General features: G+C 37.9%; 1 protein-coding gene across 11 annotated transcripts in view; it reads left to right on the plus strand.

The window, feature by feature from the left end:
• Positions 1 to 23,320, plus strand: part of nbeaa (neurobeachin a) — a 139,591-nt gene that overhangs the window by 99,094 nt on the left and 17,177 nt on the right. Inside the window, exons 16-36 of one of the 11 annotated variants that reach the window (XM_051910022.1) lie at positions 44 to 141; positions 1,844 to 1,891; positions 2,225 to 2,317; positions 4,953 to 5,061; positions 6,355 to 6,436; positions 6,563 to 6,686; positions 8,155 to 8,347; positions 8,685 to 9,704; positions 10,569 to 10,786; positions 11,075 to 11,228; positions 11,846 to 11,869; positions 12,695 to 12,778; positions 13,543 to 13,723; positions 14,589 to 14,713; positions 14,940 to 15,047; positions 15,135 to 15,303; positions 17,000 to 17,483; positions 19,590 to 19,744; positions 20,081 to 20,207; positions 20,736 to 20,855; positions 22,522 to 22,655. In XM_051910022.1, coding sequence (XP_051765982.1) covers positions 44 to 141; positions 1,844 to 1,891; positions 2,225 to 2,317; positions 4,953 to 5,061; positions 6,355 to 6,436; positions 6,563 to 6,686; positions 8,155 to 8,347; positions 8,685 to 9,704; positions 10,569 to 10,786; positions 11,075 to 11,228; positions 11,846 to 11,869; positions 12,695 to 12,778; positions 13,543 to 13,723; positions 14,589 to 14,713; positions 14,940 to 15,047; positions 15,135 to 15,303; positions 17,000 to 17,483; positions 19,590 to 19,744; positions 20,081 to 20,207; positions 20,736 to 20,855; positions 22,522 to 22,655 — 3,850 coding nt within the window. The remainder of the gene's footprint in view (positions 1 to 43; positions 142 to 1,843; positions 1,892 to 2,224; positions 2,318 to 4,952; positions 5,062 to 6,354; positions 6,437 to 6,562; positions 6,687 to 8,154; positions 8,348 to 8,684; positions 9,705 to 10,568; positions 10,787 to 11,074; positions 11,229 to 11,845; positions 11,870 to 12,694; positions 12,779 to 13,542; positions 13,724 to 14,588; positions 14,714 to 14,939; positions 15,048 to 15,134; positions 15,304 to 16,999; positions 17,484 to 19,589; positions 19,745 to 20,080; positions 20,208 to 20,735; positions 20,856 to 22,521; positions 22,656 to 23,320) is intronic. The other 10 variants (XM_051910023.1, XM_051910028.1, XM_051910029.1 and 7 more) reach the window with 10 other exon arrangements.

The raw sequence follows: 23,320 nt of genomic DNA on the forward strand, positions 1-23,320 counted from the left end.
TGGTCTGGTTCAATGTCTGTTTGTTCATTTTTCTTTCCTATAGGACGAAAACATCCATGATGTGCTACAGCTCTTGGTCGCACTCATGTCTGAGCACCCCGCCTCCATGATCCCTGCCTTTGACCAGAGGAATGGAATACGGTGAGGCCTCAGGGACAAACAGCTCTTGCATGGTCTGGTTATGTAACTGAAATAGATTTGGACTGTCACAGCTGCATCAATCACATTTCCTCTTGCCTCATAACCCATCACAAGGGACCTAAGTGCTTATTTGAACTGCCTTCCCTATGAATTCTTGTTTGAACTGCCCTCCCTTTATAACATTTTATTACTAGGGCTACCAATCGATTCAGATATGTAATCACGGTTATTCTCATAATTTTTCTGTGGTTAACCCTCTGGTGTACTTCGCATGCCAGTAAAAAATTACCAAATTTTTTATTTATTTTTATTTCAATGAAATGAATGCACTATATTTTAGTTCGATAATGTTTTTTATTTTGTATTTTTAGGGGATTTTATGGTACTAAATAATATTTGTGCAGTAGTTATAATTCATTTACTCACTTTTTGAGCATAGACCTAAAAATGAAATTTAATCTGTCATAAATCTTGAATGCTTTAGAGCACAGACTTAAGTTTGGTCTCTTTTTAAAGATGACACGGGGCAGATTATTGCTGAAGTTAAACATGTTTAAAAAAGTGTAATGAAAAATGCACAAAAATACTATTTTCAATTTTTATATAAAATATATATTTTCCAAAACACATTTCACTCTAAAACTGTGAGAAAATCAAGGCCATAAATCTAAACAAGTTGTGTTCCAAATTTGAGTTTGATGTCTAAAAAATTAGCTTTCAGTAAGATTTTGTTTGGGCGCAGTACCAAAAGTTTCCACTAGATGAAATTTGTCTCCCATTCATTTACAATGCATTCACTTTTGACCTCGAACAATACAAGTGTAACTATTTTTTTCAGGACCATTTAACTTTTTCAAATCATGTCCATGATTTTTTTTTTCTTTTCGCATAGCAAGTGCCAAAATCTTTACCAAATTTCGTACAATAGGCTATATGCACGGTTACTTCCTGCTCGGGCATTTCCGGTGAACTGTTAGCTGTTCATTCTGTAGTCGCTGTATATCGACACAAAACCATCAGAAGTTGACTTTTTAATGTTGTATTCATATTTTAATGCAGTTATCACATTTACCTAATTTGCCAATAAACCAGTTTTATTGATTGCAATAAAGAAGAAGCTATTAGGACCGTTTAAAAACACTGTGTCTGTAATTAGACACGCACACGCATTTTTTCCCCCAGCACTTCAAATGTTATTTTTAATGTGATGAGCACAAACATTACTTGTTCATCCTTCTGAGATTGTCCCCATTGTAAAACCGAACGTTTCAAAATGTAGGAAATTCAACATTTGATAGAAAACGCTTATTTAAAAATAAAAACGACAATAATTACCAGTTTAACTAGCAGGTGGCGGCAAAGTAGCATTTATTTGCGCATATATCAGCCATTTTCTCTAATCGTTTTTCACTTTGTTTTTGACTAAATATTAAACATTATAAAATAACTAGGTTTAAAAATACATTTTGTCAATGTGAAGTATGAAATACTCACAAAATCTTATAAAAAACAATACATTTTCTTGTGAATGAATGACACAGAAAGCAATCATCACACTTTCCCTTTGAAATCACAGCAGCTGTCAGTCAGTGCAGCGCAAGATCATGATTTCGGCACACTTGTGAAAACACATTTTATTCAGTTAATCTAAGTAAAGTGCACAATAAATATTTAATTTTTGACTCTTTTTTTCACATGAAAGTGTGAAAACTGATGGTCGAATTGAATTTAGCCGAGGAGGAACAATGAGGTACGTCTTTATTTATTTATTTTTTATGCTGTCTTACGTTTGAATAACTAAAATAATGCTATGCCTGACTATTTAAGTGACTATATTCTGATTATAAACTAAGTATTACACTACTGATGCTCAACACACCAGCAAATGACATCTCACCGGAAGTTTTCGAGCTGGCTTATATTATTGCGGAAGTTCTAAAGAACGCTCCGTGCATATAGCCCATTCCGATGAAGTAAATTATTCTAAAAAAAATAAATAAATAAATGACCGAAGAGCACGAGAGGGTTAAAGGGATAGTACACAATCACTACAATATATAAATCTTTGATATTTCCTTTTCAGAGTCATCTACAAGCTCCTGGCCTCCAAAAGCGAGAGTATACGAGTCCAAGCTCTAAAAGTTCTAGGCTACTTCCTGAAACATCTTGGACACAAGTGCGTATTAATGATCAAAACGTTTGTGTGACTATTTAGACTTGTATATGAGCATACAAAGCTGTCTGTGGTATGTTAGCATGCAAAGAAACCTTGGCTGGGTCATTCCTACTATGCGGTTAATTTTCATAATCATACTATATATGTCTTAATATATTTTGTAAAATATTAAGCTCACAATTTAAAGGTGGAAATCATATAGTTCAATATATTTAATCTTATTTTATCACAAATAGTGAACACAAGGGTGAAATTTAATTAACTACACTACTTCACTACATTTTTTACTTCATTATGCTTTCAGGACATCTGGTTTGTACAGATGATGCCATTTTTTTTCCTTCTGTTCCCGGCTGCTATACTACCTTCTAACATGAAAAACTAGCAAGTTATTTAGAAATCTTTTTTATCTGAAAATCTATTTTATCATTTTTTGTTATATTTTATACATTTATTTTAAAAAATATTAACTTTTTCTCTTTTTTCCTGTGCCAAAATATTTTTTCAACATGTAAGTCTTTTGTACAATCCCTTTAAATAACAAAATTATTTTATTTGCATTATTTGCTTTAAATATTTTTAAGGTGTTAAAGTGCCCCTATTTTGCTATTTGAAAGGTTCCTAATTTTGGTTAGGAGGTCTCCTACAACAGGTTTACATGCAAAAAAAAAAAAAACACTTTCATTTTCACATAATATACATTGCAAATCATTACATTTTTCAATGATTCTCAAATCAAAGGAGTCTCTCTAAATCCCTCCTTTCCGTGAGCCTGCTCTGCTCTGATTGGCCAGATGGCCCAGTCTGTTGTGATTGGTCTACCGCTTACAGCTCCGGAGGGGCTGTAAAGACAGTAACAATGGTTGATTTTACCATTTCAATCCGAGTGCGAGTCCAATGATGAAATATTGGAAGAACTAGTTATTCAACCCAAACCACCATCACAAGGACGACTTGAGCAGGACTTTTCTCAGTGATTCTCAGACTAAATACATCAATGATTAATCACACTTAAAGGTTGTGATTCTGAGGAGCAAGTTGGTCCAAATAAAGCAGGTACTGTCCCATCTTTATCCACTGATTCTTCACAGCCTCATCCTTTGGAAGTGAAAAATAAACCGAATTTCCTTTCACAGCGCAGCGTCTTGTCGACATTTTATCCACACTAACAAGCTAAAGCGTTTGAAAGGGGTTAAAGTTTTCACGGGATGTCCTCGCAGAACATAAGCGGGCATTATGCAAATGTATTAAGTTATGACGTGTAAACTTCGCGGAAATGGGATTCGAATTATAAACAACTCGTTTAAGCGGTTCAGTGTCGACTCTCTTTTGAGAGACAATAACTTTATTTATGATGCACTTTCTGTTTTAGAATTTTGCAGATCATTTACATTCACATACAGCTGCATTACACACTGCATAAAAGGTCATTTTCAAAAATCCATAATAGGGGCACTTTAAAAAGAAAACATTACGTGCAGAAATTAACATGTTATTTTTGACAGTTCTATTAAAAACATCTCAAACTGAACTGAACTCTCACTGAGCAATGGCTGACTCTAGCTCTTTATTTATATCCCATTAGACATGCTGTTAACTTTCTTTATTTTAAGCTCTTGAGCTTCAGCAGTGCATATTTCTGAAAGCCTGATTCAGTATAACCTTTCATAGAAATACTCCCTTCGATTACACCACAGCCACATTCATGTTTTTGGAGTTCAAACGGTACTGCACAGACAGAAATGACCCGGCTACATGAACCTGCCCTTTCAGGAGGGGAAGAGAGCACATTTAGAGAATGAGTGTTCTGTAGCTGACAGGACATGTTAAACGCACAGGCTACTGCCGGAATAATCGTGCTGACAGAGCGTGTGTCCGGCAAGGCAAAGCTTTAGACAAGAGAAGATGATGCTATGAAGGTTATACTTGATTATTTAGACGCCCATCACTTTCCTGCTTACATATAAAATGAGATTTAAAAATCAACATTTTTTTTGCACTTGTTTATCCACCAAATAGTACATAAAATCTGGCTGTTTCCTCATCTTCTCCCTTCATTTCCTGTTTTCTTCCCTCTACTTACCAATGAGTAAAGGTGTCAAAATAGCCAAAAAAAAAAAAAAATGCATAAAGAATAAAAAGAAATTGTATCAGTGTTTATATCTCTGTTATTACAAATGTATAAAAAGTTCAACTTAATGTTAGACACGCCCACTTGCAGAGCTGGTGTCATTTATTTGCATATTAATCTGTCATATGCATATTCAGCCTTTTGTGTGTGTGTCTGAGAGGTGAATTAAATGCATTTGACCGGCGGTCTTTGTGCTGTCACGTCCCCTCCCCCTGACTGACGTGCTCGGGAATGCTGATGTCTCCGAGAGGCTGTAAGAGGGCCACTGACAGCTGTGTGTTTGTGTGTGTGTGCCCTTGAGGAGCGTGGTGTCACTTCTAATCGCATCAGTGTGCCTGTAGCATGCGTCTCCTCATTGATCTTAATGGTGTGGAAGACTTTGGGGTAAAATTGAACCTGTGAGGAAGATTATACCCGCTTTTGCATCGCCAATGTCACCGCAAACATGATGCATGTGCCTCTTATCTCACTTCCCCTGTGCTCTGTGTGTGTGTCTGTGTACAGGAGGAAGGTGGAGATCATGCACACACACAGCCTCTTCACGTTGCTCGGAGAACGACTAATGATGCACACCAGCACTGTGACCATCACCACCTACAACACGCTCTACGAGGTATCAGCCTGTCTGCATATATTTTTAGTAACACTTTCTGTGATGACTGTATGTATGATACATGATAAAGGCATTATCCAAAGGTGCATTGGGTATTTTTTGTTTATGTCGCTCTAGGCAATATAGCAGTTTTTATGAATGACATGGATGTAGAATCTTGCAAAACAAAGCAAACGTTTTCAGTTACAAGTGCCATTGTAGAAATTATCTATTTGGTTGTATGATTATAACCACCATGATTAAATTTTACCAGAAGCAAGTGTCTAATAACAAGAAATACATAAATCTCTTTATGCATAACACTTTTGAATGAGGGAAAAATGCAGTTTAATGCATTTGAATAATCCAGTATGCCTTATTATAACCATTGTAATAATTGATATATTTTCATAAATATTTATTGCCACAGTTATTAAAGCAATGAGCCAAAAGAGGCTATCCATGCAGTGATTTTACCAAGAGTAAAAGGGTGTTTTTAAGCATGAAAAAAACTAGCAGCATTATGATAAGCACCAATGTTTATTAAATGGGTAATAAACAGATAATATGTGACCCTGGACCAAAAAAACAGTCATAAGTCGCATGGGTATATTTGAGGCAACAGCCAACAATATGGGTCAAAATTATCGATTTTTCTTTTATGCCAAAAATCATTAGGTTGTTAAATAAAGATCATGTTCCATAAAGATATTTTGTAAATTTCCTACTGTAAATATATCAATAATTTACTTTTGTAAGTAATATGCGTTGCTAAAGACTTCATTTGAACAACTTTAAAGGCAATTTTCTCAATATTTTGATTTTTTTTGCACCCTCAGATTTCAGATTTTCAAATAGTTGTATTTTGGCCAAATATTGTCCTATCCTAACAAACCATATCAATGGAAAGCTTATTTATTCAGCTTTCAGATTATGTGTAAATTGACCCTTATGACTGGTTTTGTGGTCCAAGGTCACATATAGTTCCAAGTAAAATGGCGTATTAATATAGAATATAATATATTAAATAATAATAAAATAAATAATTAAATAATGAAACAATTATTAATTATATACATATATATTTTTATAACATGAATCAAATAATGTGTTTTCAAAAATATTATTGTTAATATTTATATACATACAGTATATTTTAAAACACATTATTAAGGCTTCATAGAAAGTGTTATGTAGATTTCTCTCTGAAACATTAACTTTAATATATTATAAGAATGATGATTATGTGTATGTAAATAAAATGTGAATAAAACTGAATTCTGGTCTAATCAAACTGAATTTTGTCTAATATAGATCTTGACAGAACAGGTTTGCACTCAGGTGGTGCACAAGCCTCACCCAGAACCCGATTCTACAGTCAAGATCCAAAACCCCAGTGAGTGTCTGTTGTTTATTTAATTTCTAGTGTACTGTTCTGTACTTTTATTTAAACTACTGTCTAAATGTCCAAACTCTTGTCCCTTCCATCTTACTCTCTCATTTTTCTTTCTGATTCTCTCAGTGATTCTTAAGGTCGTGGCTACGCTGCTTAAAAGCTCTTCCCCCAGTGCTGAGCTGATGGAAGTGCGACGCCTCTTCCTGTCCGATATGATCAAACTCTTCAGCAACAGCAGAGAGAACAGACGGTAACACACACTAGTAGCAATTACTAAATCTGCGTTTTGGTATTTTTGTTGTTTTGTTTAAGTTTGATGTACACAGTTTTTCATTTTGAAGACCAATAGAAAACATTAAGCTTAGAATATCAATTAGCAAACAATTCTGTTATATTTTTAAAAAGCATATTTCATATTTTATTTATCCTTTACCTCCTCTGAGAAAACACCCCTGTACAAACAAACCCAAATATTTATAGATAAACATACAACATATAAAAAATCACAAGATAAAGCACACAGCCGTACACTCTCCTTGTACATACAAACATTCCCACAGAAACCCAGACATATGCAGACGTTACAATATTTTTTTTACACACACAAGCTGTATGCAAACATCAGAAGCATTTAGCGTCTCCCTCTCAGTGGGAAAGACGCTCCCTCCTATTAAATCAATTAGTGTCATAATTAATGCATTGAGGAATAAAGATTTGAAGTGGCATTCTCCCTGCATTGTTCCATTTCATGGGCTCCTGCCGAGACTAAACCTGATTCTCACCTGTTGAACTCAGGTTAGCCTTATTCGCCCATTAGCAAGCTTTCGGTACTGTTGTGCGAGTGTGTGTGTGTGCCTGTGTGTGTGTGTGTGTTTCTACACTCTTCTATCCTAAACAAGCCCATGGTGCACCATGCACCCAGGCCCACTCAGTCAGCTGCTGCCATGGTTACAACTGCATACCAAAATCGCAATGCATATTTTAGCATTGGTGAAGTGGGACTGCTTGTTTCTCTGTTCCATAACAAGCCCAGCATTCTGAAGTAAGCAGACATTTCGGGAATCTGAGATGGCAAGAGTGAAGGAGTGTTTCCAGCAAGTTCCAGCAATCATAAACCGCTCCCTCCCTTAGCACATTGTGTAGGCCGTTTGTTTTTGTGTGGTTCTGATGCATTCAGCATTTGTTTACTGAGCAATTCTCTAAGTTTAGGTTTGATTTAGTTCTAATTGCGGTGAGCGAAGGTTTCCAGGTCGTTACTGGAATGAATTAAACATGGGGTCATAAGTAGGTCATGTGACAATAATAGAGTTTATTACTGTTTAAAATGTTTATCATCGCAGAATGTTTCACACGCACTATTAAAAGAAATAAAAAGTGAATCACAACATTATAATGTACAGTATGAAAAGTAACACATGGATAATGATTTTGAAATTTGCTGAAGATTACGTTTAACAGCGTCATTAGTGTTTTGGAAGATTAACTTTAAATGAGCATTAGATTACCCAAAGGTAATTTAAATGCAAAAATAGAGGAAATTAGCAATATATAGTATCTTCTGAAAACCACTAGTTTTCCATTAGAATAGCCACTGTTAAAAACAGGTGGTGTAAAAATTTAGAGCCAGAGCTTTTAACTCAGTTAGCATTCTGCTGGAGTGACTAATTAGTCCATTCCATCTAAATTGGCATTGTGTTATCATTGTAATGTGTGTGTAGGTGTCTGCTGCAGTGTTCAGTGTGGCAGGACTGGATGTTCTCTCTGGGCTACATTAACCCAAAGAACCCGGAGGAGCAGAAGATCACAGAAATGGTCTACAATATATTCCGAATCCTGCTCTACCACGCCATCAAGTATGAGTGGGGAGGCTGGCGCGTGTGGGTGGACACACTCTCCATCGCCCACTCCAAGGTTAGAACAAGCTGGTCTGCAGCTTTTATCCCTTTTCTTAATTATATTTAGTTTCGTAATATCACATTTAATGGTTTTAATGCATTTCTTACATCTGTGAAGGATGAAACGGTTATTTTTACTGTCTCCACTCTCTGGCCTTGTCTTTTGGTCATGTTCATGGTAATAGCATCTGATTTTAGTTGAACATGGATTAGCCTGTTTTTGCTTAATTGGATAAAGTGTTGCAATGATCCAAATGAGTCCATCTAATGGGGGAGATGATAAGATAAATATCTGCTAGGAAAGTAAACCAACACCAAAGTACACTCACAACTACTACCCCTGACCTCTTTAGGTGACCTACGAAGCGCACAAGGAGTATCTGGCAAAGATGTACGAGGAGTACCAACGACAAGAGGAAGAGAACATCAAGAAAGGGAAAAAAGGTTCCGTCAGCACAATTTCCGGCCTTTCTGCCCAACCCACCACTGTCAACGGAAACCTAGAGATCCGCGAGATTGACGACACATCTCAGACGCAAACACCGGAGAGCGAGGTGGACTATGGAGAGAACGCAGACTCTCGAAACCTGCTGGCTGAAGCCAAAGGCCCGGAGGGCGAAGCTGAACGGTCGGCCGCAGGGGTTCGCGTAGAAGTCCATGATTTGCTGGTGGACATAAAAGCAGAGAAAGTGGAGGCTACAGAGGTTAAATTAGATGATCTGGATCTGTCCCCGGAGGTTCTTGGAGGAGGAGGAGGCATGGAGAATGGCCCCTTGGTGGAAGTAGACTCGCTGTTGGACAGCGCCTACTGTGCAGCAGTTCACAAGCTCAATGGGAGCCTTGTCCCCAAAGAGGAGGAAAGCGTTGTGGTGGGTTTGACTGAAGACGATGGGAACCTGGGTCCTCTTATCACACTCGCAGATGAGAAGGACAGTGTTCCCAGCAACAATGGCTTCCTGTTCCCCAAGGTAGACGAGAAGCTGCTTCCGTCATTGGCGTCAACAGAGCCCCTGGTGCTGCCCAGCCCTGAACAGCCCCCTTGTTCAACAACTCCACATACTTCAAGCGCCAGTGATGACCTCAGCCTGTTGGCCCACATGACTTCTTGTGGTTCAGACCTGGTTCAAACCCCAAGTGGCCTAGTAGAGGATGATGGGTTTAAGTTGCAGAGCTCCTTGGCGGACATCAGCACACTGGCAGAGGCCGAGGCCCAGGCTGCAGCCAGGACAGCAGAGTGTTTGGAGCAAGAGGTTGGGGAGGCCAGGGCAGGAAAGAGCGGAGGGGACGCAGCCAGCACTACTTCAGACACGGAGAGATCCGATGATGGAAAAGATAAAGAAATGAAGAAAATTCAGACCACAGCCACCACACAGGTGCGAATCACTAATTCTGTCTTTGATTTATCATTTTGGAGTTTGTCCACAAATGGCATCTCTTGGAAATGTTTACTCACCCTCATGTCGCCAAACCTGTATGAGTTTCTTCTGTTGAACAAAAGGAGATGTTCATGATGCTCTTTTTCATAGAATGAAAGTAAATGGGGATGGACACTGTTGACCTTTTAAATGACAAAAAAAAACACTGTAAAGTAGTCCGTATGTCTTTCAGGTTTTTTAAAACCATACAACATTTTCTTGTGAGGAACAGGCCGAGATTTAAATAATTATCCACTGAAATCTCATTCACACTTTTGAATTCAAAACCGGTGCATTGTGTTCAATTAGGAGATACCCAAGAGCCTGTCCCTTGGCGTCATTGTCGTCAAACCTAGCGTAACACATTTATATTTCAATATACAGTACTAGGGGTGCCAAATCCTGCTTCTGGAGAGCCACCTTCCTGTAGAGCTTCGCTCCAGCACATCTGTCTAGAAGTTTCTAGTGATCCTGAAGACCTTGATTATCTGGTTCAGGTGTATTTAATTGGGACTGGAGCGAAAACCCTGATGGTAGGTGGCCCTCCAGGAGCAGCATTGGACACCCCTTGAATATACATTGACACGACTGAGATTTGAGATTGTTCTAACAATCTTCAGAACATCTCCTTTTTGTGTTCCACTGAGGATAGACAGTTATATATGGTTTTGCAACAACATGATGGTGAGTAACCTAACCCGTTAAATCTCAATCTGGTTTAGAACCATAAATAAATAAATTAACAAATTAATGGCAGAATAAACTAACAAGCAATGAAAGCCGATTGCTTGGATGAATGATTGAATTGGTGCTTTCCTGCAGGCTCTTCATGGCCGTATGTCGGGTCAGATGGAGAGGGACCTCCGTGTTGATCTGGGCTTCCGTGGCATGCCGATGACAGAGGAACAGAGGCGGCAGTTCAGCCCTGGCCCTCGTACTACCATGTTTCGTATACCAGAATTCAAGTGGTCACCCATGCATCAGCGCCTTCTCACTGACCTGTTGTTCGCCCTGGAAAGTGACGTACACATGTGGAGGAGGTATGATGGTTTGTGGCCTTCAGAAATGACAGACTAAGACGTGTTCCTGGATGAACGTCTTGAGTTGGTCCTGGAAAAATATTCCTGATCCCCAACCCTACTCTTTTCCCTATCAGTAAAATCTGAAAAGAATGTTGTTCCAGGACCAACAACAAAGATGCTATAATCTAATTTTCTGTAACCTCTTTTGTGTTACTTGATAGTAAAATGCTGAAAAGATAAACATCTTGTATACTTTTACATGGTCTTGCCTCACTGCCGTCTTCCTTTGTTCTTTCTTTCTCTTAGCCACTCTACGAAATCTGTCATGGACTTCGTAAACAGTAACGAGAACATTATATTTGTCCACAACACCATCCACCTCATTTCTCAGATGGTTGATAACATCATTATAGCGTGTGGTGGGATCCTGCCCTTGCTCTCTGCTGCCACCTCCCCATCTGTAAGTGGCACATGATCGCCCCCTAGTGGATATTCACATCAGTACAACCATCTTTGAATTGTAAAACCACTTTTTAGTGGCAGGTTTATCTTTTTTTGGTTGGAAGGGATGTAATGGGAACATTTAGAATCTTCTAGAAGAAAAAAAGTTGTTCCTGTTCTAGTCCCCGAATATCGCTGAAAGTTATAAATGAGGGCGACAATGCATGTCTCACCTTATACTGATGAGGTGCTATCACCAGGACACATTTCAAGAGTAAGAGTGCTGACTCCAGATCAGTATTTTTTTCTACACACAGAAACATCCTTGAGTGCTGCTGGTGGCAAATTTCGTCTTACCCTGGCCTGAGATACTTACCTTAAATATGAACGCAATCCCTAATTTTGCCACTTTCTTCTCCTATGTTGTTTGACATCTTACCTGCAACCTAACCTTTTTATTTCTGGCAAACATTCTTAAAGCTTTATCTGAAATTTTCTCTGTTTACTGACTCTATTGTTTATTATTCATCTTTTTGTGTTCCTTTTGGTTGTCTGTATTGTCTCTAATTCCTTTCTTTTCCCCTTTCCTCTAATACTCTCTCTGTTTCTCTCTTTTTGTTATTTTTGCATGTACAGAGTTCTAAGGTTAGTGCGAACCCTGTAAGTTCCACTTTATTTATTCTTCTGTAATGTTCAGTGTTTTTTTAACATTACATTTTAATATCACTAATATCACAGTCCACAGTTTAAAATGTATGATCCATTTCAGATCATTTCCATCTTTTTCAGCCTCAGACTGTCTTCATTCATTCATTTGAATCACAGAAATTTTATTAATTGTGTATTAAAAATGCTTATGTTGTGCTGACCAATATCCCTGTCTTCTTGGACTTTAGAGGTATTAGAAGTTCAGGGTCATGCAAGTTACATAGAAATACTTACATAGTTACTTGCATTAGTTGCATAGAAATGCAATATTTGCTGTCAGCCATGATTACTTTATTCTGTAAGCAAAAGTGTCCAATAAGTAATGAGTAGTATCTGGCTGGTCATGTGATTTCAAAGTAGCCCCATGTAAGTAGTAAGTGAACGTATTTTCGAAAGTACTATTTATGTCTTTGTGTATAACACTTTTAATTAGTAAAACATACTAAATGCTCCTTAAGATTATTTATATGAGATTATTGATGTATTATAATGCAAACTTATCAGTATTGATCTTTTACATGCTCTATATATCATCACTTTAAGTGGTCATATCTGATAAAAGCAGCTTATCACACCTCCCATATGTTTGTGTTTCATAATCATAGTCTGTTATTCATGACAAACCTTCACAAAGACACATATACTGATATTAAATTGCATTAAATAAATGAACATGCCCCATGGTGCTGTGCCAAGCCCCCCAGCTCTATTGGTCTGTTATTAAGGGTCTTTATTAAATGTCAACTTAATTTGTTCCCCTCTGTCTTGGTCATAAAGACACAAGGAGGTTCTTGCTTACAGAAAGGGGCAAAAAGCAATGAAGTTAATAGCCTGCCAGGAAGCTCTGGCACAGGGGCAGAGGTGGGTCTGAGCTGTCGCTCCTATACATACCCACAATGCACCGCTGCGTGACCTCTTTATACACCACTATTATGTCTCCTAGCAACGAGCATGTTCCCAGTTTTCAACATCAATTATGTTATTTTCAGCACTCAACTCTGGTCACTACGCTTAAGGTTTTAAGTCTAGTAGTAGTTCATATCTCCATCACTCTGTTTAAAAGTTATTTTTCAAAAGAGGCTTTTCAAAAAGCATATAAAAGCATATTTGCCTCTGCTTAAAGGGTCCCACATTTCTTTAAAACATCACAGTGGGTGTCTCTTCTTATGAACCTTTGATTTTACAAAAAAAATTTCATTTGTGATATATCATGTAATGTCAAACTTTTGATATTGATGTTGCAAAATGGTGAAGTGTTCCCTGACCACTGCAAAAATGAAGCACACACAGCACCGCAGCACTGCCTGTTCACACTCAGATGGGTGTCACTCTGGTTTGAACGCACTTCCTTCTATGTGGTGTGAGGTTTTTCTCAGCACCTTCCTCCCCACCACAGGCATTTAAATGTGTTTGAGAGGCATGTTTCATGTGAAGTTGGCCTGGCATTATTGATTTGCTGCTATCACACATTTGTTTGTTTGTCAGCACATTGTCAACAGTATAATTCTATATAGGTGTGAGCATTACTGTGTGTTTTAGTCTTATAGCGTTTGTGTGTTTGCTTTTAAAATGTATTAGGATATGTTTCTAAACTCCTGGATTTTGGTTATGTGTGTGTGTCACAGACGGAGCTTGAGAATGTGGAGGCGACCCAAGGTATGTCGTCAGAAACGGCGGTCACGTTTCTCAGCAGGCTGATGGCCATGGTGGACGTTCTTGTGTTCGCCAGTTCTCTCAATTTTAGCGAGATTGAGGCTGAAAAGAACATGTCGTCAGGGGGGCTAATGCGCCAGTGTCTACGATTAGGTATGTATGATAAATCTTACCCATGTGCTATTTCAAATATGTTTATACTATATATGTTACTTGACTGAATAAAGTAGTTTCGATGTAACTTACAGTGCCTTAAAGTTGAAGTGTGTAATTCCTGTGGCAAAAAAACTCACACCATTGATTGAAAAGAAGTATGAGTACCTGGAGTAGATATGAGTCACATCAAACAAACAGACCTGCAGTGCTCACACTGCTCCAACGGCTTATTCATATTTTTGTCTCTATTATTGAGACCAGATAAAAGAGATCATTTAAACATTAATTAAAAAAAACCACACCTCACCTAAATAAAATGGGTTCAAAGCACAAGGAAAAGGCCAGGATGTGTATCTCAGTACACTACCATTCAAAAGTTTGGGGTCAGTAAGATTTTTTGTTTTAAAGAAATTGCTAAGCTACATTAAATTGATCAAAAGGCTTTTACATTGATACAAAATAAAATTTATTTAATAAAAAAATGCTTTTGATTCTTTCTATTCATCAAAGAATCATGAAAAAATGTTTTACGGTTTCCACAAAAGTATTAAACACTGACCTTTTTCAACATTTATAATAATAATAGTTTCTTGAGCACCAAGTCAGCATATAAATTACATTTTAAAATATATTAAAATAGAAAAAAAATATTTGAAATTGTAATAATATTTCAGAATATTACAGTTTTTACTGTATTTTTGATTAAAAAAATGCAGCATTGGTGAGCATAGAAGAATTTTTCAAAAACCAAAAGTATCTTACCGACCCGTCTTTTGAGCGGTAGTGGATTTATGTGTTTGTGTGGTGTGATGGGAAATTAATCAAGGCATAGGTTCTAGTAAAACTGTTTTTCTCTTCTCAGTATGTTGCGTAGCAGTGAGGAACTGTCTGGAATGCAGGCAGAGGCAGAGAGACAGAAGCAGCAAAACCTCGCTGCCAATCAGCAAGACCCAGGAGAACCTACAGACTGCAGCGTCCGCCAGCAAGGTTATACACTCACTCATGCACCTGCACAAAAACAAGGAAACAAACACATGTATGGATGCAAAATGCATCCACACACAAACACATTCTAGAGAGTCTCTGAAAACACATCAAATGCACATCAGAAACACAAAGACACAAATGCAATTGTGTATGTAATTAAACAGGAAGTGTATGTCCTGCGTGTGCTGCGGTATAACGCATGATTTTCTCTCCCTCTCTGCTGCAGACTGTCATACAAAATGTCCCGCGTAACCTTTCGCCCATCAAAGACCCAGACAGACTGCTGCAGGACGTGGACATCAATCGTCTCCGAGCCGTTGTCTTCAGAGACGTGGTGAGACACTCACTTACCTGAGGCAGAGCAAAACATGTATGTTAACGTGAACAGAATGATTGTTGACTGTTCTTGTACGTTCGATAGGATGACAGTAAACAGGCTCAGTTTCTGGCTCTGGCCGTGGTCTATTTCATCTCTGTCCTTATGGTGTCCAAATACCGGGACATCCTGGAGCCACAGCGGGAGATTGGCAGGTCCAGCAGCCTATCAGGGAGAAGCATTCGACAAGAGATTAATTCACCCACCAGCACAGGTGAGGATACTGACTTAGCATCTGCAGTCATTATGAGTATGTGACCTTGTTTGCACTCAATAGTATGTATTTTAGGCGTTTACCACTTAAACACCCCACAAATGCTAATAAGTGTTCATCACACAGTCAAACACCTTCCACTTTTCTTAACAGTCTCAGATTGTCTACACTATATAGCCACCTAGTTACATCCTGCAGGGAGGATTTCAACAACTTAAGCGTGCAAGACATTATTGCAAAGCTTTATCTGAGTGTGATATTGAATTAATATTTAGGTGGGAAAGAACTGGTTGGCATATGCTGCAGTGAGCAGCATATATCAAAAATGCTTCTGTAATGTCTGGACTTTCATTTTGGCATGTACACTATTTTCGTCCAAATTTTTTAATAATTGTGAATTTTTTTTTTAATCTTTTGTAAGAAGTCTCTTGCACTCACCAAGTCTGCAGTTTTTTCCATCAACAATATATTGTGAAATATGACAATTTAAAATAACTGTTTTCTATATTAATATAATTTAAAATGTAATGTATTCTTGTGATGGCAAAGCTGAATTATAAATTAGCTGAATTACAAATAAAGTTATTTTGAACTTTCTATTAATCAAAGAAAAAAAAATTTATTACGGTTTCCACAAAAATATTAAGCAGCAAAAACTGTTTTCAACATTGATAATATTTATTAATAATTGAGCATCTACAATAAATGGTAATAACTGAGCACCAAACAGAATAATTTCTGAAGGATCATGTGACTGAAGATTGGAGTAATGGCTGCTGAAAATTTAGCTTCACCATCAAAGGAATAAATTACACTTTAAGTAAGCAATAAGGTACGAGAGGCTGTGCTGTATCGTGAATAAGTCACGGCTGAAGGGCGTTGTTAGACACGACGTGAAGCGGAGTTTGATTTGTTACCACACAATACAAATATTAAAGCCAAAAATATGTATCAATGCAACTTTCATGAAGTAAACTTTCACTAAAGCCTTCCTTCCGCCAGAAAAATAGTCCCTGACTGTGAACTGCAACAGAAGTTACATTATTACGCCATTAGATGGCAGCAAAGACTGTCTTTATGAGTGTGTCAGTCAGTATCGAAGACTTTTACATTGAAAAGACTGAATTGTTGTGAACACGGAACAAGATGCAACTGACAAATGCTTTGACTAGCGCTGTCAGTCATGGGAAAACCCCTTAACTGTTAAAAGGACAAGATAATACATCGGACATTTAAACAGATTTTTTATTATGAACATAGGACTGACCTGAAGGAAAATGCTAAATCTGAATGCAGAAAACTCACTCACTCGATCTCTTTCTCACAATACTGTTCTACATAATACAATAAGCTTCAGTGAACAATATCAATTGAGAACATACAGTTTACGTTGCTAAGAGTGGTTGCTAAGGGTGTTGTGTAGTGATACACAGAACCGTTGGGTGAAACGGTCATAGCCTCTTTTTATCATCAATAAAACACAGCTATTGACCAATCAGAATCAAGGACAGGAACCGTTTTATAAAATCTATTAAAATATAAAATGGTTCATTTAAATTGTAATACTATTTCACAATATTTTACTGTATTTTTGATCAAATAAATGCAGCCTTGGTGAGCATACAAGACTTTTTTCAAAAAGTCTTCATTATTACAAACTTTCTGACTGGTAAATGTATGTTTGTGCAAATTGCAGAGAACCCATCCTCCTTCTCAGATGGTGTGCGTGGAGACCGACAGGCTGCCACCCCTCTGGAGGATCTCCCCCTGGAGGGCTCGCTGCCTCACACTGACTCCGGCATCGGGGAGGAGCAAGTCACCAGTGCTCTCAATGGCTCCGAGCTGGGTGCAGACTCCAGCGGATTGGGCGGAAACTCTGGAGGTGGAGGCCCAGACGTCATGAGCGAGTTGCTGTGCACTCTGTCGTCGGAGGTGAGGAAGTCCCGTGAGTCCCTGCTGGAGTCGCCTCCTGGTGTGGAGGTTCTGAAACCGGCCGCGTCGATCTCCAGCATCAGCCAAGCCAACAAGGGAATCAATGTGAAGGAGATCCTGAAGAGTTTGGTGGCCGCACCAGTGGAGGGGGCAGAGGCAGGGCCCGAACCCCAGCCGTACCACCCTGACCCCGCCCTAAAGAGGGAAGCTGCGGCTATGCTGCCCATGCAGTTCCACTCATTTGACAGGTGGGCAGCTGTGGTGTCTAGAACATCAAATAACACAAGGTGTATTATGCTAATCTGTCATGTACATGTGCTGTTACCAACCTTATTACTACACAATAATGTCTAATATTATATATAAATATTTCATATATATATATATATAATACATTATATAATACAATAAAAGTTGTACATATATAAACAGTACAATATATAATATAAAGTAACAAAGACACAAAACCCAAAATGACTGAATTACATAATTTGCAATGCTTTATGAGATAAGCATACTCAGATATTGGGTACAATAATCAGTTTGTTAAATTTTCTGTAGATAGTTGAATGAATATTTAAATTGGACATTTCTCTCACTTTGTCATCAGTCTAGATTAGTTTTTTTCTGAGTGTGTTGCAATGCATTCTGTTTACTTCTCTTTGAAGCATACATATGCTGCCATGGATTTTGACTGAAATTAGATATTTCATGCCTCCTGCCCTTTGAAACAGCTTTTGCTACGAAAGTGCATTTACGATGCCTTAAATGCTTCATACAGAGGCAGCTAACTACATTTTGGAACAGAGCGATTGAACCAATAAATCACTCATAAATCAATGCGGTTACACTTATATGTGGCCTGTCAAGACTTCCTGAGAACAAATGAAAAAGTCAGAAACACCTCAATTACACATACGAAAGCACAAGATGTTCCTCTCATTGTTGATGCAATCCATTTCTCTGTGTCTAGCTCCTCATTACCGCATAGGCGTCTGCAGAAATGCCAGTAGCTCTGTGAAATAGTGTGCTCAGGGCTCAAGAGACTGACTGGCTTAGTGTGTGGGATCCACTGATACTCTACAGCACAAACTAAAGCCCCTCCGAACATCAATCCCCTTTGTTCTTCCCAATTAAGAGAACCTGATGAATAAATTATACATAAGATTATGCTGTTCATCATTCTCAGGCTCCTTAGATGTCAATAATTCATTAGGACAGGTAAATATTTTATCAGACACTCCTTTTTTCACCCTGAATGTGCTGAAATGGTTTGGCTCCACCAAATATCTGGATAGCAAACAAACGGATTTGAGATGTATACAAGTTGTATACACTACCATTCAAATGTTTGAAAGAAATAAATACTTTTATTCAGGAAGGATGCATTAAACAAATCACCACACACCCACCTCCTCTCACTCACTTGTCTCATTCACTCCGGTTGAATAGTGCTTGTATTGCGTATAATTTTACTCATTCCCACAGGTTTCACAATTACACCAATGATCTATATAAGTGGCGCTCTCATAAAGCCACCTCTCAAACAGCCCGCGAGTACCAAATTGAGTTGTTTTTCATGGGTTGCACACTTAAATGGTCAAATACATACAAAATTAGGTCAAAATGCCCGTCTTGCAGAGTATTCAGGTGAACAGTCAGTTTTGGAACATAAATATTTGAGAGAAAACGCATGTTGTGTAACAATATTGGATTTGTGCATAAGCTCTTAAAGTGACAGCAGCCTAATAAACAGCCTAATAAACTGCTGTCTGTCATGTTAAAGGGTTATTTCACCCAAAAATGAAAATTCTGTCATTAATTACTCACCGTTATGTCGTTCTACACCCGTAAGACCTTCGTTCATCTTCTCAACACAAATTAAGATATTTTTGATGAAATCCAATGGCTCAGTGAGGCCTGCATTGCCAACAAGACAATTAACACTTTCAATGCCCAGAAAGCTACTAAAGACATATTTAAAACAGTTCATGTGACTACAGTGGTTCAACCTTAATGTTATGAAGAGACAAGAATACTTTTTTATGTGCCAAAAAGACAAAATAATGACTTTATTCAACAATATCTAGTGATAGCCTGTCTGTGCTGTGTAAGATATTACAACGAAACTACCCAAATTATCAAAAGATTATGAGATAATAATAACAAATTATCTGTATGGTGGTATATATGGCAGTTTACCTCATGGTATCAAATATCGATATTTTTCAAGGTATCGTATCGAAGTTGGAAATTCCAGTATCGTGACAACACTGGTTTGGACAGTATAAAAATGGGACGTCCCTGTAAAACATGGAAACCCAAAGTATGTGTGTGTGTGTGTGTACTCACAGGAGTGTGGTGGTGCCCGTTAAGAAGCCCCCTCCAGGAAGCCTGGCTGTGAACACAGTAGGTACACCCACCACCAGTGGAGTGCCCTCTTCAGGAAGTACGCCCAATATCTTTGCTGCTGCCACGGCAACACCTAAAAGCATGATCAACACAACAGGCAAGTCTTCTTGAATATTTCTTAATATCATCTTACGATGTAGTCACACGAGCGTGTACATAGGAAAAACAATTTGTTGGTGTTTATATGCATGTGATGTCTGTATGTCTATTTAATTTGGGTGGTTAGACGGTGATATTATTTTTGTGATGTGTTGATTTTTTCCATTTGGTGATGTCATGGACTTTTAGACTCTTTTCTATTTGTAGTGACCATTTGATATAGTCAAGCATGCTTTGTAGCACTACATACAGATTTTTTCTTTAGTATAGTCAGTTAACTTTCCTTGTGCTTAATCAATCCTTTCTAATGTGTTTTGTCCGCTATGTCTAACAGGTGCCGCTGACTCTGCCTCTTCCTCATCCTCCTCTTCATCAAGCTTTGTGAACGGTGCCACAAGTAAAAACCTCCCGGCGGTGCAAACCGTTGCACCCATGCCTGAAGACACAGTGGAAAACATGAGGTACACACACACACAGAGCCTTGTCTCCTCCACCCCGTGCTCTCTCTCACTTAAAACCCCAAATCATGCATTATAACCTTACTTCCTTTGCTCGTCCTCTTTTTTTGGCAGCCATACTTCCTCCTATGATTCCCATAATCCATTAGTTTCTTTACTGTCTTTATCTTCTGCCTCCTCTCTACACTTCCCTACATCTATCTGTGTATCTTTGTAACCACCACACACAGCCACAGATTCCCTCACAGACACATACTGAGGTCTCTCTCTGTGCGTTTTTAAAGATGCACTTTGAGGTACTGATAGTTTCCTGCCAAATATGGATGGGTTCATCTGTTCTAATTTGAATGCAACAGAATTGATTTTGTTCATTTTTGTGTCTTTGCATGTATGACACAGAAGCTTTGGGGCTCAATCATCCTTCGATTTGGCACAGATCAACACACAGGGATTACGTCACACTATAGACTAAGAGCTGCAGTGAATGCCTGTACAGTCATTACTGTCTGTTTGTGCCCATTTGTATTGCAGTGCCTTTTGTGAAGTGGACCAGTGTCCACTGCGAACCAGGCTGACGCCTCCTGAACTCAAATCCTTTAGTTCGCTGACAGGATTCCAAACAGCCCCCAGAGATGCAGGACAGTTTCTTAGGCAAGGAAGCTTGAACTGGCCCCCTTACCCAGTGCTACCAGCTTTACATTCCCTTCCCTTCTTTCTCTCTGTCTTTTCTCTCTCTCTCCTTCTGCCTTTTTTCCTTTCTTTCCTGGTGGATGTGAGTTTTCAAGCTGGCCAGCTACACCACCGCTGCTGCTTTCATTCGTAACGGTTCTGCTAGATTTGATTCTGTCTTTTTTTGTACATATTTACACTGTCCAAACCAGGTATGATACGATAAAGCTTCAAGTATAAAAATAAAATCTCTTCGATTTTAATGTTTGGGTTTTTTTTTTCCCCTAAACAAGCCATAATGTGCCTGTTATTTTAGTATTTTGATATACTATTATAGTATTTATTAATATTTTTAAATTTGCTTTTTAGTTTATATTTTTCTGATTTCATTTTAATTGTAGTTTAAGCTGTAGTAATTTTGTTATATGCTTTTTTCTTCATTTTTACTCATTTTTGTTTCTATTTAGCTTTTTGGTTTTTTTTCAGTAATTATAGTAGTTTAACTAAAACTTTTTTGTTTCAGTTATTGCCAAGGGAACATTTTTAATTTTTAATCTAATATTAATATATTTTCAGCTTTATTTCAATTGCCAAAAATGATTTTTAATAGTTTTTGTTTTAGTTAGCATTAACACTGTAATGCTATTTGTGACTAAACATTTTTGCTTGTTTTCTATGTTCATTGCATTATGCTGCATAGCCCCGCCCAGTGTGAAATCTCATTGGTCCGCTTCTCTGTATTTTTTGCTGCGTTCACATCATATTTACTGTAATTACATGATGATAATATGGGATTCTACTTTTGAGCTGCGCATATCTGCAGACTCTAAAACATTAGTTGCTATGGCAATATTCAACACAAAAATAGATCCATGCATGTCTTTGTTGTCGACAACCCAAACACTTAAATTAGTTGACCTGTATAAACTGACCTGAGAAAGAGCATCAGAAAGCACCAGCTGCTGCCATTTTGGTTGTTTTTACATGACAATTTCAACAAAGAAGTGAAAAGGTTTTACTAAGACCAACTGGTATGGTTGCTCAAGCATGATGTGAATGCAGCATAAACATCAGATATATGCTCTGATTGGCTCTGATTTTCAGTATTTCGCTGTCAGTTTGTACTGAAAAGCTACGCCTGGTGAGGATTTAGTGTCAGTGACATGAGTTTAATAATTGATAATCCATAAAAAGCATACATGCTTCAAATCAACAGATATATTTACAAAGAACTTGACAGAATCAACCCTGCTAGCTCGCCATTTCAGTAGAGACATTGTCATTTATGAAGTCATTCCTTGTTTGTCCTCGGACCTTTATCTCTGATTTGTTTTTCTCATGAAACCTTTCACACTCACCCTAATCTGTTTGCATCCCTGGTGCTGCAGTTGTAGTCTTAGTGCAGGTTCACACAGCTTGTAGCTAAGCGCAGTGGCACTTATGGGTGATGTGTGCATATAACAGGGTGATATGCTCTCTGCCTCCCTGTGGTTGAATTTCTGTAGGATGGCTTTAACCCAGTAGTGACTTTGCCACATACTAACCAGCTGAAATTGAAAGGAAGTGTGATTTTGAACTGGTCTCTGTATTTTGGAGCTAATTGGACCTTCTTTTCTGTCTCTTTCTGTCTTTTTTTTCCCACCCGCAGTATCACGACTAAATTGGAACGTGCGTTAGAGAAGGTGGCCCCCTTGCTGAGGGAGATCTTTGTGGATTTCGCCCCCTTCCTTTCGCGGACTCTGTTGGGCAGTCATGGGCAGGAGTTGCTCATAGAAGGTACAGGTGCTGTATAGTGCTCCTTTTCTTCTCTACCTGGTGTCTCTGTGGAGTCCCTCACTGTCTGCTGTGTGTGTGTCCACTGGCTGCCTCATACACACACAATTGTGCGAGTGCATGGACCCAGAGCAGGTATGAGAACTACAGAACTGCTTAGGGTCAAAGGATGTTTTAAAAAATGTAGATTTACTAGGCCTTAACACACTGAAGGAACTGAAGAGAGAATTGCATGCTAAATCAAAGCTTTAAGGAAGTGTTTTAAACGATGCCAAAAAAGGGGCTCAACAATATTTTTTTTTTTCTTGAAGCCTAGTCATGTACTTGCCTAGATAATATTTTCCTAGTGAAAACATACATTTTCAAATTAAAATGAATAAATAACTAAAAATGAATAAACATATAATGCAAATTATATGCTAAGACTTTAAAATAAGGTTCCATTTGTTAACCTTAGTTAACATAAACAAATAAAAACAATAAAAAAAACACTTATAAAGCATTTGATAATCTTAGTTCATATTATTTTCAACATGTAACAATACATTATTAAAATAATATTAATACATGTTAAAATAAAAAGTTCTATTTATATACTATACTATATTTTAAACTAATGTCAATAAATACTGTAATAAATGTATTGCTCATTTATGGTAGTTAATGCATTAATG

The sequence above is a fragment of the Ctenopharyngodon idella genome, chromosome 10 (genome assembly GCF_019924925.1).
Source record: "Ctenopharyngodon idella isolate HZGC_01 chromosome 10, HZGC01, whole genome shotgun sequence".
NCBI lineage: Eukaryota > Metazoa > Chordata > Actinopteri > Cypriniformes > Xenocyprididae > Ctenopharyngodon > Ctenopharyngodon idella.